This window comes from Scyliorhinus canicula, chromosome 25 (genome assembly GCF_902713615.1).
Source record: "Scyliorhinus canicula chromosome 25, sScyCan1.1, whole genome shotgun sequence".
Classification (NCBI taxonomy): Eukaryota; Metazoa; Chordata; class Chondrichthyes; order Carcharhiniformes; family Scyliorhinidae; genus Scyliorhinus; species Scyliorhinus canicula.
Window position 1 is genome coordinate 15,181,469 of NC_052170.1, and position 16,676 is coordinate 15,198,144.

The following is a 16,676-nucleotide window of genomic DNA, read 5'->3' on the forward strand; positions in this document are numbered from 1 at the left end:
GTCTGCTTCGGTCTCATCCCCACAACCCAAAGATGTGCCGAGTAGGTGGATTGGCCACGCTAAATTGCCGCTTAATTGGAAAAAAGATTGATGGATACTCTAAATTTAAAAAAGGAGCGATTGAATTGGTTAGGATTGTATTCGCTGGAATTCAGTAGAATGAGGGGAGGATGCCATAGAAACCTATAAAATTCTAATGACTCGACATGGTAGATGCAGGAAGGGTGTTCCCGATAGTGGGTGTGTCCAGAACTATTGGTTACAGTCTGAGGATATGGGGTGGACCATTTAGAGCAAAGGTGAAGAGAAATTTCTTCATTCAGATTGGTGAGCCTGTGGAATTTGTTACCACAGGAAGTAGTTGAGGCCAAAACAATGTATGTTTTTACTTAGGGAAAAGAGGATCAAAGGAAATGGGGTAAAGCGGGATTCAGCTATTCAGTTGGATGATCAGACATGATCATAATGATGGCGGAACTCAGTGATATTATGTTATCTATGTTTTTATGAGTCCACTGATGATTAATATTGATCTAAATATATTTTTTTATATAAATTTAGAGTACCCAATTATTTTCTTTTTCCAATTAAGGGGCAATTTAGTGTGACCAATCCATCTAACCAGCACATCTTTGGGTTGTGAGGGTGAAACCCACGCAGACATGGGGAGAATGTTGAATCTAAATAATAAGTAATTCCAGACACAGCATTTTATACAATCACCAATTTCTAATGATAGAACTTTGAATAATCAGTCAGTGATGGGTAAGCTTGATATGGGCAGTAGAGTTTGGATGATGTTTCTGAGGGCCAGCATTTTAGAAGAGTGGGTGAAGGATGGATTGCTGGGGTCAACAGGTGAATGTGAAGGGTTAGAAAGGAGGCCCTGCTATACTTATGGGACTGAGTAAAACTGCCATAGTCCCAGATGATCATGGGCTATGTTCCCCTTTGAGGGGGGCGAGCTTACGGGTGATTTAACCTGAGGATCACCACACCTCAGGCAAGGGGCAAGGTTGAGACTGTAGGCCTTCATGAATAAATGGGGGCTGGTTTAGCTCAGATGTCTGGTCAACTGGTTCGTGATGCAGAGCAAGGCCAACAGTGCGGGTACAATTTCCGTGCTGGCTGAAGTTATTCGCGAACCTTGCCCCTCGTCTGAGGTGTGGTGACCCTCAGGTTAAATCACCACCAGTCAGTTCTCCTCCCTCAAAAGGGAGAAAGCAGCCTGTGGTCATCTGGGACTTTGGCGACTTTACTGACTTACTTTATATCACTGAGCTCAAAGGATTATGAAAATAAAGATTCCTGCAGTTCTTCTCACGGTAGGTCTCTGAATCCAGGTCTTGCATTCCCTGTAGGTAGAGAAGAGCCTGGACCAGGAATGGCTGAGGACTGTTCCAAAAACATATTCTAGATCTGTATCAAAGGTGCAGTTTGCCTAGAAGAGGCACGACAGGATTCTAAAATGCCTCCCAATTCTAGCCTATCCCCTGCAACCAGCTCAAGGGACTAAATTAGCTTCTTTCTAATTTTCAATTAGCCACTGGGAAAGGTGTGCACCAAGATTGGAGTCCTTGCCTCAGCTGAGATTTACATCCAGGGATTCTCATGCTGTCAAATTGAACAACAGCAAATAACAGTGAAGGCAGGGGTTAGAGATGAAGGGGTACCGATTATTAGGAAAAAGCTAGGTTCTGGCAAGAATTTTGAAGGTGGTGAAAAGTAGCAGGGTGGAAAGATTTAGGAAAGAACTTTTGACAGTAGGGCGTTGATGGCTGAATGTTGAAACAGTAATGAACGGGAGGCTAGAGCTGAAAGATTAAATGAAAGATTAAACATTACAAGCAAGTTAGCGAAATAAGGGGAAACCTAGGATGGGATTTGTAAATTATGATGAAAGTTTCAGAATAAATTAGGGGACAGCCAATTAAATATATTCTGCTATATTGTTAGAAACATTGCAACCAATTTCCCCACAGCAAGTTCTCATAAACAAATTAGATAAAGGATGAAGCTAACAATCATTATATGACTGATAGCAGCTAAACCAAGTACATCAGCTGTTTTGAAGGGTAAGAGAAAATGTAACCTGTCATTTGGCACCCGGATTCTTGGTGTAGTAGCGTTTTACAGTCAGCAGGCAGTGCTCCTGCTCCAAATTATTTTGTCATCGACAAACACTATGTTAAAATAAAACAGTGCCGTGGCAGTACGGTGGCGCAGTGGGTTAGCCCTGATGCCTCACGGCGCCAAGGTCCCAGGTTCGATCCCGGCTCTGGGTCACTGTCCGTGTGGAGTTTGCACATTCTCCCCGTGTTTGTGTGGGTTTCGCCCCCACAACCCAAAGATGTGTAGGTTAGATGGATTGGCCACGCTAAATTGCCCCTTAATTGGAAAAAATGAATTGGGTACTCTAAATTTAAAATAATTAAAAATAAAACAGTGCCATCTACTACTAGAAATATAATGCAATTACTGAGGAAATATTAAGCATATATTAAAAATATTAAACAGCTATATAAGTGCAAGTGCCTGAATTATTCTGGGCTGCATCATCTTACAGTTACCTCCATTAATTCGGACTGTAGTTTGGACAGTGAGATGCTGTATATATGTAAAACATCACCATCCTATTGAGCAAAACATTCCATGAAATCAACTGTTAGCTACATTTAGATTTTTTTTTCCCAATTAAGGGGCAATTTAGCGTGACCAATCCACCTACCATGCATATTTCTTTTGGGTTGTGGGGGTGGGTGAGACCCACGCAGATAACGTGCAAACTCCACACGGACAGTGCTAACCACAGTGCCACCCTAGATTTGATACTATTAATGTTAGACGTTCTACATTCACATTTCAGCTTGATGTGGTGTTTGCAATCTGCTCTCTGACTTCCAGGGGCAGTGTTTTAAAAATGTCATCTTCTACAATCAGTTGGTTTTTCCGGAGGGAAGCACACTGTCCCAATTCGATTGGAAGTTTATCCAGTTTGTTGGCTTTAATGTCCAGGAATTGCAGTTGCCGCAGACGCCCTATAGAAGGAGTGAGGTGAGTTAGATTGTTATGTGAGATGTTCAGAACCCGGAGTTTGGTGCAAGAGAAAAGGTTTTCAGGGAGTTCAGTCACCTTATTGCATTCTATAGCAAAATGCTGCAGCTCTACAAGCTGCTCTATATCAGGGGGGATCTTGGAGATGTGATTATGGGAAACATCCAGGAAGAGCAGCTTTGTAAGTTTGAACAGACTTAGGGGCAGGAATTCAATCTTGTTCTTGTTCAGATAAAGCATTTCAAGATTGGCAATTTTGGCAATGTGAACAGGAATGGAAGTGATGTTGTTATGCCACAACCTGAGGCAGATAAGTTTCCGAAAGTTTTGGCAGCTGGCAAGCTCTTCTGTTGAACTCAGGTTGTTGTCTTTGAGGTCAAGCTCCTGTAAGTTGGTCAGGCTGAAGATGGCACTCGGAATTCTTTCCAAATTACAATGGAGCAGCCTCAGCAGAGTCAGGCAGAAGAGTTTCTTGATGTTTGCAATTGATGTTATTTTGACTCCTTCATTGTGGATTATCAAGCACAGAAGGTGAGGAGCCATGTCTAAAATTGCAGTTGGCAGCTTGGTTATGTTGGTCTTCAGATGCAAAGTGTCTATTTTTGGCAGTTCCCGAAACATCTGCAGAGCTGTGGAGATTTTGCTATCTGTCTGCAGTTGCCCCTCGATATAGAGTTCACGCAAACTTTTCAAGGTGAATATCCACGGAGGTATTTCATCAGCAATACCAAAGCGTACACGTAAAGTTATCAAATTCTCCTTCAAGAATAACAGTGCCTGCCTTTCTACTTTAACTGAACAATTGTATAGCCACATTTCTTTCATCATTTTCAGGTTGGAAATGGCAGCAGAAATGGCAACACCCTTGATGAGCTCCAGCTTTAACACCTCAATCTCTGTGAGATCATAAACCTGAATTGGAATTCCAGGCATCATGAAAAGGTGCATTTCAACTTTGTTCTCCATGTTTGTGATGAGACGCTGCTTTAGTCGTTCTTGACTCCATTCATGATTCAAATTGAGCTGAAGAAGTTTGTTTTCACTCACGTCTGACAGGAACACTGCAAATTTTCGGGCATAAAGTTTGTCATACTGATCGATGAGATGGAGCAAGAATGCAAAGTCATTCCTCACATCAGGAATGTCATCCATCCCAGTTTCAACCCTCACATTTTCAAATGAATACTCTTTCAATTTATAATAGAGTATCCAGTGCAGTGTGTACAGACAAGTGCAACTGTATAAGACTATTGCAGTTATGTACACTAAGGATAGCATTCGAAACATTCTCCATAAGCTATGAATACAGAAGAAGTCAGTGAACCCAGTGATATGCAGTGCATCAATGCAGTGGATATTGTTACACATTTGTGGAATGAAAATGCTGATGTAGACAAGAATAACCACGCTTTGCACAGTTCGGACAATGGTCTGATTCAAATACATCGTATAGAGAATGTCTCCCTCTTCTGTATGGAGGCGGAATTTCTTCACTTTTTCAAATAAGGACTTGGCCTGTTCGCCTTCTTTTTTATCCAGAATTTTCACTGAGGAATTGTCCACCATTATTCCAGCAGCAGCCTTTAAACCTTGTGAGGAACCTTTAGACAAAAGTGAAACCTTATCTGCTTTATGGACATCATCACTGAAATCAATCTCTTGTGACAATGACTCAGAAGAATCCACTTTCGTCGGACTGTTAATTGAAGATAACGATTGATCTATGCTTGATTCAGAAACTACAGGTATTCTGGTGGTAGATTCCTCGTATACAGTTTCTGACAGCGCTTTGGTAGTCCATGGAGAGTCTAAGCATTTTCCAAGGACAGTAATGAAATGTTCTATCTTAGAACTTGTGCCAGGAAATTTGAACCAAAAGTTGCTGCTGATTAGAAATATCAGAGAATGCAGAAGGACCAGATAAGGGAAATATTTGGAAAACCATATGACCGCATTATCATAGCACCACTGATTAATAAGGTAGTACTGCTGGACATCTAGACCAGTCTGGAATCCAGTCGCAAACACATTCAGGTTGAGCTCCTCCAAAACAGAATGATTCCATTGACGCTCTTGAATGGAGAGACCCTCTGGAACTGGGAGACACAGAATCTGCCCACTTGATACCTGAGAATTAAAAGACTGAACATTAATTAATTAATTTAGCCCATTCAATGATCTAGCCTCATTGTAGGCCACAAAAGAAACATATTCCATTGTTATTGCATGGCACCAGTAAGATTAGTCTCTGCCAGTTCTGACCTCATGGGCCTACTTTACTTTCCTCAAGCACTGTCACCCCTGGATTTATTTATTTTTAAATTTAGAGTACCCAATTATTTTTTTCCAATTAAGGGGCAATTTAGCGTGGCCAATCCACCTAAACTGCGCATCTTTGGGTTGTGGGGGCGAAACCCACGCAAACAAGGGGAGAATGTGCAAACTCCGCACAGATAATGACCGGGGGCCGGGATTGAACCCGGGTCCTCAGCGCCGTAGGCAGCAGTGCTAACCACTGTGCCACCATGCCGCCCAACCCTGGATTTGTGTGTTGCCTGCCAGAGGGAAACATGTGATCCAAATTACTGCATGATTATCCAGTCGTAGGGTCACTATTCAACAAAGACCATCCAGACTGGAGAAACTATCCACCATGGATAGTTTCCTGGCTGTGAAATGGTATTTGAGGACTCCAATGTTTTCTGTGTCTCTAGCATAACCCTTGCACTTGGTCCTGTTGGGCACTATTGCAGAAACATCTCCTGCCAGGTGGACTCAGGACACACACATTCTGGTAGATTTTATAGATCCTCTCACCATGGTATTCTTGGTCTACAAATATGTCTAGTGCTGATTGAAAAATTCTCAAAATGGATTGACGCCTTCCCCTGTAAGATTAACATGGGTCTCACAGCAATAAAACCGCTATTGTCTGAGGTGGTCCGCACATTCAGAAAACCAATTCAGATAGCTAGCAACCAGGGGTCACACTTTACCGGGAAAATGTTTTTAGAACTCTAGATACTTATGAAGATCACCTGTAATATGTACGTTACCCGCAACCATCGGGGTGGTGGAAAAGGACAAGCAAACCCTGAAAACAAGAATAAACGCATCCAAATTTATGCTAACTGGTCGATCAAAGATGGCTTCATTCATGCTTGTGATCCACTGCCAACATTCATTGGTGCCATGCAGCCAATGGGTGTCATCAACATAAAGTGAGGATTGACTCCACCCACTGGTATGGCCACACAGAACACTAAGAAGGTCAAGACAACAATTGGGGTGTGGCCTGAGGAAATGGGTATGATATGGACATTCACTGTAATTACTGTGGCTGTCAACGACCATGCAATGACAAACCACCCGTCATATGAGTAAGGGAGGGGATGGATTGGAAGTAATAATAATAATCTTTATTAGTGTCACAAATTGGCTTACATTAACAATGCCATGAAGTAACTGTGTGAAAATCCCCTAGTTGCCACAAGGTTTAACAGAAAAGGGAAGCAGGGAGTCTTTGGGTTCTGAATCACCATAAAAATTATAGGAGTACCATAAACATAGTGAGGACATATTAAACTAGCTAAAGTTTTTAAAAAATAAATTTAGAGTACCCAATTCATTTTTCCCAATTAAGGGACAATTTAGTGTGGCCAATCCACTTACCCTGCACATCTTTGGGTTGTGGGGGCAAAACCCACGCAAACACAGGGAGAATGTGCAAACTCCATATGGATAGTGACCCAGAGCTGGGATCGAACCTGGGACCTCGGCGCTGTGAGGTAGCAGGGCTAACCCACTGCGCCACCATGCTGCCTCTAAACTAGCTAAAGTTTTTTTTTTTTTATATAATTTTTATTGGAATTTTTTACAGAAAATATAAAACATAACGACAAACAATGAAATGCAACAAAATAACCCATAATAACTGTGACACCCCCAGACCGTATCGGCGCATGTATCACATCCCCCCACCCCCCCAACCCTAATGAACAACAAAAGAACTTAAAAAATATTAAAATTAAATAAACAAACATAGTCATTGTCGGCCCCCCCCCTTTTCCCTCCCCGGGTTGCTGCTGCTGCTGTCCCCGTACCCTATCGTTGAGCCAGAAAGTCGAGAAAAGGCTGCCACCGCCTAAAGAACCCTTGTACCGACCCTCTCAGGGCGAATTTGACCTTCTCTAGCTTAATGAAACCCGCCATGTCATTGATCCAGGTCTCCATGCTTGGGGGCCTCGCATCCTTCCATTGTAGCAAGATCCTTCGCCGGGCTACTAGGGACGCAAAGGCCAGCACACCGGCCTCTTTCGCCTCCTGCACTCCCGGCTCCACCCCAATCCCAAAAATCGCGAGTCCCCATCCTGGCTTGACCCTGGATCCCACCACCCTCGACACCGTCCTCGCCACCCCCTTCCAGAACTCCTCCAGTGCCGGGCATGCCCAGAACATATGGGCATGGTTCGCTGGACTCCCCGAGCACCTGACACACCTGTCCTCACCCCCAAAGAACCTACTCATCCTCGTCCCAGTCATGTGGGCCCGGTGCAGCACCTTGAATTGGATGAGGCTAAGCCGCGCACACGAGGAGGAAGAATTAACCCTCTCCAGGGCATCAGCCCATGTCCCGTCTTCGATCTGTTCCCCCAGTTCCCCCTCCCACTTCGTTTTCAGCTCCTCTACTGACGCCTCCTCCGCCTCCTGCATAACCTTGTAGATATCAGATATCTTCCCCTCTCCGACCCAGACCCCCGAAAGCACCCTGTCGCTCACCCCCCTCGCGGGAAGCGAAGGGAATCCCTCCACCTGCCGCCTAGCAAATGCCTTTACCTGCAGATACCTGAACATGTTCCCCGGGGGGAGCCCAAATTTCTCCTCCAACTCCCCCAGGCTCGCAAACCTCCCATCAATAAACAGGTCCCTCTAAACTAGCTAAAGTTGATCAAAATACATTACGGGATGTGATGTGGGAAGTTTTAACACAAGCCCCTGATGGAAAATAAATCTGGATCTAAGACAAGGAGTGATTCAATAAATTAAGATGCAGGAAAAGGAAGGTTGGGGAGGCCAGGGGAAGAATAACACTAGAAAAAGACTGCTTTCTACAAGGGGAGGTGGTAGCATAGTGGTTAGCGCAATTGCTTCACAGCTCCAGGGTCCCAGGTTTGATTCCCGACTGGGTCACTGTCTGTGCGGAGTCTGCACGTTCTCCCCGTGTGTGCGTGGGTTTCCTCCGGGTGCTCCGGTTTCCTCCCACAGTCCAAAGATGTGCGGGTTAGGTGGATTGGCCATGCTAAATTACCCTTGGTGTCCAAACAGATTAAGTAGGGGTTGCTGGGATAGGATAGATACATGGGCTTGAGTGGGTTGCTCTTTGTAAGTGCCGGTGCAGACTCGATGGGCCGAATGGCCTCCTTCTGCACTGTAAATTCTATGAAGTCACTGGACTGGTGATCCACAGTGCAAGGACAATACTCTGGGGACCCAGATTTGAATCCCACCACGGCAGATGGTGGAAATGTAATCCAATAAATATCTGGAATTAAAAGTCAAATGATTTTTTAAAAAAAAAATTTTTAATACCCAATTCTTCTTTTTTCCAATTAAGGGGCAATTCAGATTGGCCAATCCACCTATCCTGCACATCTTTGAGTTGTGGGGGTGAGACCCACACAGACACGGGCAGAATGTGCAAACATTACACGGGCGGTGACCCAGGGCCGGGATTGAATCCGGGTCCACGGTGCCACCCCCATTAAAAGTCCAATGATGACCATCAAACTAATGTAGATTGTCATACAAAAACTGTCATACATAATGTCTTGTCGGGAAAGAAATCTGCAGTCCTCACCTGATCTGTCCTACATGTGACTACAGATCCACAGCAATGTCGTTGACTCTTAAATGCTCTCTGAAATGGCCCAGCAAGCCACTCGGTTGTATCAAACTGCTACGAAGTCAATAAAAAATAAAGAAACTGGACAGATGACCCAGCATCGACCTAGGCATTGGAAACAACAACAGCAAACCCAACCCTGTAAACCGTGCAAAGTCCTCCTTATTAACATCTGGCGGCTTGTGCCAAAATTGGGAGAGCTGGCTCACAGGCTAGTTAAACTACAGCCTGACATAGTCATGCTGACAGAACCATACCTTACAGATAACATCCCAGACACCACTATCACCATCCCTGGGTACGCACAGTGGTATACAGTTGGGAGTTGGCCTGGGAGTCCTCAACATTGACTCCGGACCCCACAAAGTTTCATGGCTTCAGGTCAAACAGGCAAGGGAACTCCTTCTGATTACCACCTCAGCTAATGAATTAGTATTCCTCCATGTTGAACACCAATTGGAGGAAGCACTGAGGGTGGCAAGGGCACAGAATGTACTCTTGGTGGGGGACTTCGATGTCCATCACCAAGTGTGGCTGGGTAGCACCACCACAGACCGAGATGGCTGACTGAAAGGACGTAGCTGCAAGGCTGGGTCTGTGACAGGTGGTGAGGGAACCAACAAGAGGGAAAAACATACTAGAACTCATTCACACCAACCTGCCTGCCTGCCGCATTTAAAAAAATAAATTTAGAGTACCAATTCCTTTTTTTCCAATTAAGGGTCAATCTAGTGTGGCCAATTCACCTACCCTGCACATTGTTTTGGGTTGTGGGGGTGAGACTCACACAGACACAGTGAGAATGTGCAAACTCCACATGGACAGTGATCCGAGGTCGGGATCGAACCTGGGGTATTCTAGATTTTTAAAAAAAATTATACTTCATGGGCTGAACCTTCTGTTCTAAGGTCTATGTTTGGTGGTGGGATCAGACGTGAGTGACTTCCTCTGTGTGGGAGAGGGATATGGCCGACCATGTGTGATCTTGAGCTGTTTAGCTCATTCCCATAAGACATACGAGCAGAATCAGGCCACTTGACCCATCGAGCCTGCTCCGCCATTCAATCATGGCTGATATTTTTCTCATCCCCATTCTCTTGCTTCCTCCCCATTACCCCTGATCCACTTAGTACATATTCATCCCGCGAGGTGTTTGTTGAATGTCACAGGAGTGGGCAGAAAATCGCTCTCCCTGATGTTACCTTATCAGGTTGAAGCCATAATTAAAGTGCACTCAGATAGCCATTCACTCACTGTATGCCAGGAGCTCTGAATTCTGCAGATCACAGTCACCATGTCACAGAGAAGACAACCTGTGGGCCCATGTTTAGTGAAACCACCCTGCAGACTCTCCTGCAGGCTGTTCGGGAAAGGCGGGAGGTGCTGTTTTCCACGGAAGGTGACAGGAGGCCCCTCCCATCTGACCATAGTGGCCTTGGCAGAGTTTTGCAGCGAACCTTAACACCATGGTCCCACAGGAGTGCAGCCGAGCAGTGCAGGAAAAGGATGAATGATCTGTTATACTCTACAAGGCTAAGTGGCACAATATACTCACTGCAAAGTGACACTCATAAGGGCATGAGGCAGTGTAGGTGTGCAAGTGCATATGGATATCAGACAGGAGCTTGGATTACAGGACACGGTAGTAGATGGGACATATGCACTGAATGCATGCCAACCACTTCATGTCTCAATGTTCGATCAGTTGCAGGGCATCCTGCTTGTCAATCACTTACTGGGGAGGGTACAGGAGCTAACATATGCATGCTCCTAAACTGCTCATGCACCCACTGGAATGACAATCAATCCTTCTGTCTATCTGCAGGATAAGAACTGACACAACAGAAAGGAGAGAGCCAAGAGTGGCGGTGGCATGCCCAATATTTGAATGTTCATCCCATTGAGGAGGAGGCTGCAGATACAGCTGGGGATGAGCAGGACCATGCTTGCGCTGAACACGAGAGCACTCTTGCAGGAAGCCAGTGAAAATACGTCTCCAGTTTACTGTTGTCAGATGAGCCCACAGAGTGAAATATTGCTTTAATAAAGGAGTCTTCCTTAAGTGTCTACTAATCTTTCTTTTCTCCATCCTAGATAGCAGCCAGAAAAGTGTGAGGCCAACAAGGGAGACCAGCCATCAAATCAACCCCAACCCCACTTTTGAGAATGATGCCTCAGAAGATACACCATCATGGCGTTCAACTGCACCCTCCACCAGCACAGATACATTCACCTCAGTGGGTGCATATTCTGGATTTGGCTTGAAGTCACAAACTGATGAACACATCACTAACATGGATCTGCAATTGGCAGAGGAGGTGACAGCTGAGATTGGAGTATGGTTGGAGACCAGGCCACTGCTTAGCATCTGGACTCAGCCGTAAGAGACCTGACGGAGATGTAGAGACAGGGAGGGGAACATTAGCAGAGATGCCAAAGGCCATGTGCAGACTGGACTGAAGGTTGTAGACGTTTGTCCATGTTCTGTATGCTGTTATGGCTCCAACATGCGAGTGTTTGGCTGCCTCCATGGAAAGGATGGCACCGCCTTGGAGATCCAAGTCAAGCAGAACAGGATATGCAATCAGACCTGCATTCCATCACTCTAGGTATGGGTGCAGTGCAGCAGTGGCTAGGCAAAAAGGGGACAGGGCATGTGACCGTGCTTCAGGTGCCCCTTCTCTTCAACGAAGTTCCATCGCATACGCACAGGGAAGAGCAGAGCCAGCCAGGCATCCCAGGGGCTTTTTCCCTGGTCACCTTGTGAGCGGTTTAGGTATTCCGGATTCAAAGGGACTATCTTACTAACCGATATCAGGCTAAGCCACCAAAAGAGGGAAATCTGTTTCTCTGTTAAGACTCCGAATAGCTCTCACGAGGGGAGGTTACTTTTCTGTGTCTCAAACAGTTAAACAGGATTTCAGTTTCTTTTTAATGGATGAAGTTCAAATACATCACTCATTACTAAATCTCCTACCTCTGTCAGTCGTGGATCCTTGTCATTTAAGACTTCCTAAATGAGTGTCCAGTATCTTTTTTTTTCTGTTTTGTTTATAAAGTTAGAGTACCCAATTCATTTTTTCCAATTTAGGGGAAATTTAGCGTGGCCAATCCACCTATCCTGCATATATTTGGGTTGTGGGAGTGAAACCCACACAAATATGGGGAGAATGTGCAAACTCCACACGGACAGTGACCCAGAGCCGGGATCAAACCTGGGACCTCGGTGCCATGAAGCAGCAGTGCTAACCACTGCGCCACCGTGCTGCCCGAGTGTCTAGGATCTAAAAAGTATTGAGAGTAAGACTGCACAGTTTAATTTCTAATAGTATTTTAATTATAAGATACTCTCAATTGAAACATACAGAATTGCAGAGTTAAAAATATAAATTGATTAACAGTCCTTCGTTATCTGTTAAAAATAGAAATTAGTTAACAGTCCTTTGTTATCTGCTAACAAACTTCTCTAAGAGAAGGATATATCTAAACATGGAAAATCCCAAAATATCTCATATCAATTTCTAATACATTTCTTAGAAACATACTTACAAAAACCACAATGGTCTTTGTTTTGACGAAGCAGGCGGAAGAACAGAATTTTGATGCACACTAGCCTGAGAGGGAGTGAGTGCTAATTCTGCCAATCTGCTCTTCTTTTATACATAATTTTCCCTATTCAGTGAATGGCTTTTCCTGGGTCTTATCTCCCCTACTGGGCAATTTCCTAAAACCAAATGGCCAGGTTTGTGGCTTATCAACAATAATTTGTCTGCTTGACTGTCAGGTGTCTAAAATATATGATTGGACAGGGAGTTGTTTGTGACATATTTCTACTTCTGTTTTCCATGTGCCAAGATTCTTAAATATATATACGTCCAGATAGCCACTATTCCAAATTGCTTTATCTTAAGTATCAAAGTTTATATATCTAAGAAAAGTTTGTTTAATTTATTCAACTTGCTATCTCTAAAATACCTTCCCCCGCTCTTGTGGTTATATTTGCAGGAAGGTAATTTGAAGAATTTATGGGCTGTCAATTCAAGGATCTTCCTTATCCTTGCATTTGTCTGGGATCCTAGGGGTCAGCTAAAGTTTTGCAGCTGGTAGTGGCTTTTGAAATACCTTTCTGATGAAGTGGTTTTATTGCACTTTATTTATTAATTTCTACTGCTTGATGTATTAATTTCTGCTGCTTATATTATACATGTCCTTATTCTAAACCGAATTCTGCAGACAGTGTGATCTCCATCACAACCCCGCTTCCATTTGGTCTATTGCATTCACTACTCCCAATGTGGTCTCCTCTATATCGGAGAGACGAAACATAGACTGGGTGATTGCTTTGCTGAGCATCTTCGGTCTTTGCGCATTCAGGACCCTGACCTTCCCATTGCTTGCCATTTTAACAAAAGACCCTGCTCCCCATGCCCACATGTCTGTCTTTGGCCTGCTGCAATGTTCCAGTGAAGCTCAACGCAAACTGGAGGTACAACATCTCATCTTCCGGTCAGGCACGCTGCAGCCTTCCGGTCTCAACATCGAATTCAACAACTTCAGATGATTAGCTCTACCCTACCTTGACCTATTTATTTTCATCCCATTTCATTTTAACTGTCTTGTACCATTTTTCTTTCTTAATATATGTTTAACACACCCCCCCCCCATCTTATCAACCTTTCCTTACTCTTTCACCTCTTTGCTTCCCCTTCCCCCACAGCTACATCTGTCACAGTTTACCCTCTGATATTAGTTTTTCTGCTGTTTGGCTTTCACATCTTTTGTTCTCTCTGGGGACTGCCATTAGCACTCTTTCCCCTTGGTTTCTGTGGCCATTAGCACCCGGTTTCCCTGGGGTTCTATGGCTATGACTCATCTTCCATTCACATTCCACAGTGTAAATATTTCCCACTTTCTCTGTCTGTTAGCTTTGACAGAGTAATTGGACTCGAAACGTTAGCTCTTTTCTCTCCCTACAGATGCTGCCAGACCTGCTGACATTTCCCAGCATTTTCTCTTTCGTTTCAGATTCCAGTATCCGCAGTAATTTGCTTTTACCCAAGAGTACCCTGCTGCTCCACCACCCCTCTGCAAAGTGACTATGTCGTCTCCAGTAGGTCAGGCTGAGGAAGGCGGCACCAGTGCCTGTGTAGGAGATCCTTAGCAGCTAGAGGAGACCTGCTAAAGTCCTCAGAGTCAACGGGGTATAACTGTCAGCAAGCCGCCTCTATACCAGCGATGGATTTCCAGGCTGCACTAGGCGTAGCAATGGAAAAATAAAGATGAAGACATTTTAAGGCACATAGGTGGCACAAGTGTCCAATCACTGAATATATGATTCACAGTTCTAAATATATGTTTAATTACATCGTGTTTAGGTTTGCTGTATTCTCATTATGCTACTAGTTGCTGCAATGCTTAGGGGCGGCACGGTAGCAAAGTGGGTAGCAGCTCCACGGTCCCAGGTTCGATTCCTGCTTGGGTCACTGTCGGTGTGGAGTCTGCATGTTCTCCCTGTGTCTGCGTGGGTTTCCTCCGGGTGCTCCGGTTTCCTCCCACAAGTCCCGAAAGACATGCGGTTAGGAAATTTGAACATTCTGAATTCTCCTTCTGTGTATCCGAACAGGCGCTGGAACGTGGCGACCAGGGGCATTTCACAGCAACATCATTGCAGTGTAAATGTAAGCCTACTTGTGACAATAAAGTTTATAATTATTAGTATTGGGATTTAAGGGTCTTTACCGATCAGATTCTGTTGATGTGGTTCTACCATTTACTGTATCATATCATCAGTCGTGTTGTCACTGTGTATTCTGACTTGAGTATGTTTAAGCCTTGACCATCATTTGTGAATGTGTGACCTAGGTAAACACCAGACAATCCAACAGATATTGCTCACCCTCGTAGAATGCTCTCTGTGCCGTGCTTGCAGCCAAGTCATTGCATGTTCTGCTAGTGTCCTCCGGTGAGTTGTGAGGATGATGCAAAGAGACCGCAAGGGGAGTTAGACAGACTGAGTGAGTGGCCAGGAACATGGCAGATAGAGTATGAGGGTGTCCCAATAATGGAGAAAACCCCTGAATTACATACAGACATATTGAACTTATAAATAAGACATTAATGGTCATACAAGCTAAAATAGCCGAGGATGTAAATTCTGAGAATGTAAATTCAGTCACTGTCTAAATTGTTCTGTTGGAGGTGATAGTAAGCAAGAGTCAATGGAATGACACACCCTGTTTCCGACAGACATGTAGAACTCCTGTGATGCAGAAGGTCATTCGGCCCATCGAGTGGGACCGACCCTCTGAAAGAGCACCTTACCTCAGCTCACCCTATCCTCTAACCCCACCTAACCTGTACATCTTTGGACACTAAGGGGCAATTTAGCATGGGCAATCCACCTAACCTGCACATCTTTGGATTGTGGGAGGTGACAATCAAAGGTTATTATTACATAAGGTGGACATGAGAGATCCCATTGCACTATTTAAAAAGGAGCAGGGAATTCCGCTGATGTACTTCTAATTTCTCTGATAACCAAAATGACATTAACTAGTAATTTGTTTTGTTTACTATTTATCCCTTTTTCCCACCAGTGGTGACAGCAGTTTTAGTTCGGTGTCTGGAAACCTTTCTTCGTTTCTCCCCATCTTTTTTTAAAAAATTTAGATTAGCCAATTATTTTTTCCAAATAAGGGGCAATTTAGCGTGGCCAATCCACCTACTCTGCACATTTTTGGGTTGTGGGGGCGAAACCCACGCAGACACGGGGAGAACGTGCAAACTCCACACGGACAGTGACCCAGAGCCGGGATCGAACCTGGGACCTCAGCGCCGTGAGGCGGTTGTGCTAACCACTTCGTGCTGCCCTTTCTCCCCATCTTTAAGAATTATTTCAGAGCCTATCTTTGTAACCAAGTTTCCAGTCGCTTCTCCTAAAGCCTCCCATCATGAGTTGATATCCATTCTTTTTTTGTAACTTGTCCCTCTGCAAAGCATCCGTTTCCATATTAAAGGTGTTAAGTAAATGGCAGTTGTTGTTATAATACTTTGTTGTATACAAACTGGACGTGACCTTTGTCTACATGACAACACTTAAATTAAAAGTAATACTGTGGATTTTAAATGTGTTTGAAATGTCCTATTTAAATATAAATTCGTCACGTTTTTAAGTCTCACTTAGGATTTTAACCTGACTGAGGTCAGAAATTCATCCGGTGAATTGTGTAAAATCTAGTATTACTGCACTCCATTACGCATGAGAACTCTTATGGATTGTGTCTCCAAAACATGCACAACTTCTAGAACAGGGGTGGGCAAACTACGGCCCGCGGGCCGCATGCGGCCCGACAATGGTTTTTATGCGGCCCGCCAATGAGGAGCCCGGAATCATAACCGGCATTTTTGAAAAGCCACCGGCGAAAAGCCATTGAAGTAAATGCGCTTATTCAATAAGCGCATTTACTTCAGCGGCTTTTCCCCAGCGGCTTTTCAAAAATGCCGGTTATGATTCTGGGCACCTCATTGATGGGCCGTATAAAAATGCGCGTAGTGGGGTGGATGTGTGGGGCTGTCTCATTGGTCGGTTTATTTGGGTGTGCGACCAATAGGAGTCCAGGTTACAAACAATAAGCCTTATTATTGTTTGTAACCTGGACTCCTATTGGTCTCACACCCAACTAAGCCGACCAATAAGGCAGCCCCACTCATCCACCCCACT

The 16,676-nt window shown here is 44.4% G+C and overlaps 1 protein-coding gene across 2 annotated transcripts in view; it reads right to left on the minus strand.

The window, feature by feature from the left end:
• Nucleotides 1-2,562: 2,562 nt before the first annotated feature.
• The window catches only part of LOC119957203 (volume-regulated anion channel subunit LRRC8C-like), a 29,884-nt gene continuing 15,770 nt past the window's right edge, over nt 2,563-16,676 (minus strand). For both annotated transcript variants that reach the window (XM_038785018.1, XM_038785017.1), the window contains exon 3: nt 2,563-5,181. In XM_038785018.1, coding sequence (XP_038640946.1) covers nt 2,863-5,181 — 2,319 coding nt within the window. In that variant the 3' untranslated portion in view covers nt 2,563-2,862. The remainder of the gene's footprint in view (nt 5,182-16,676) is intronic.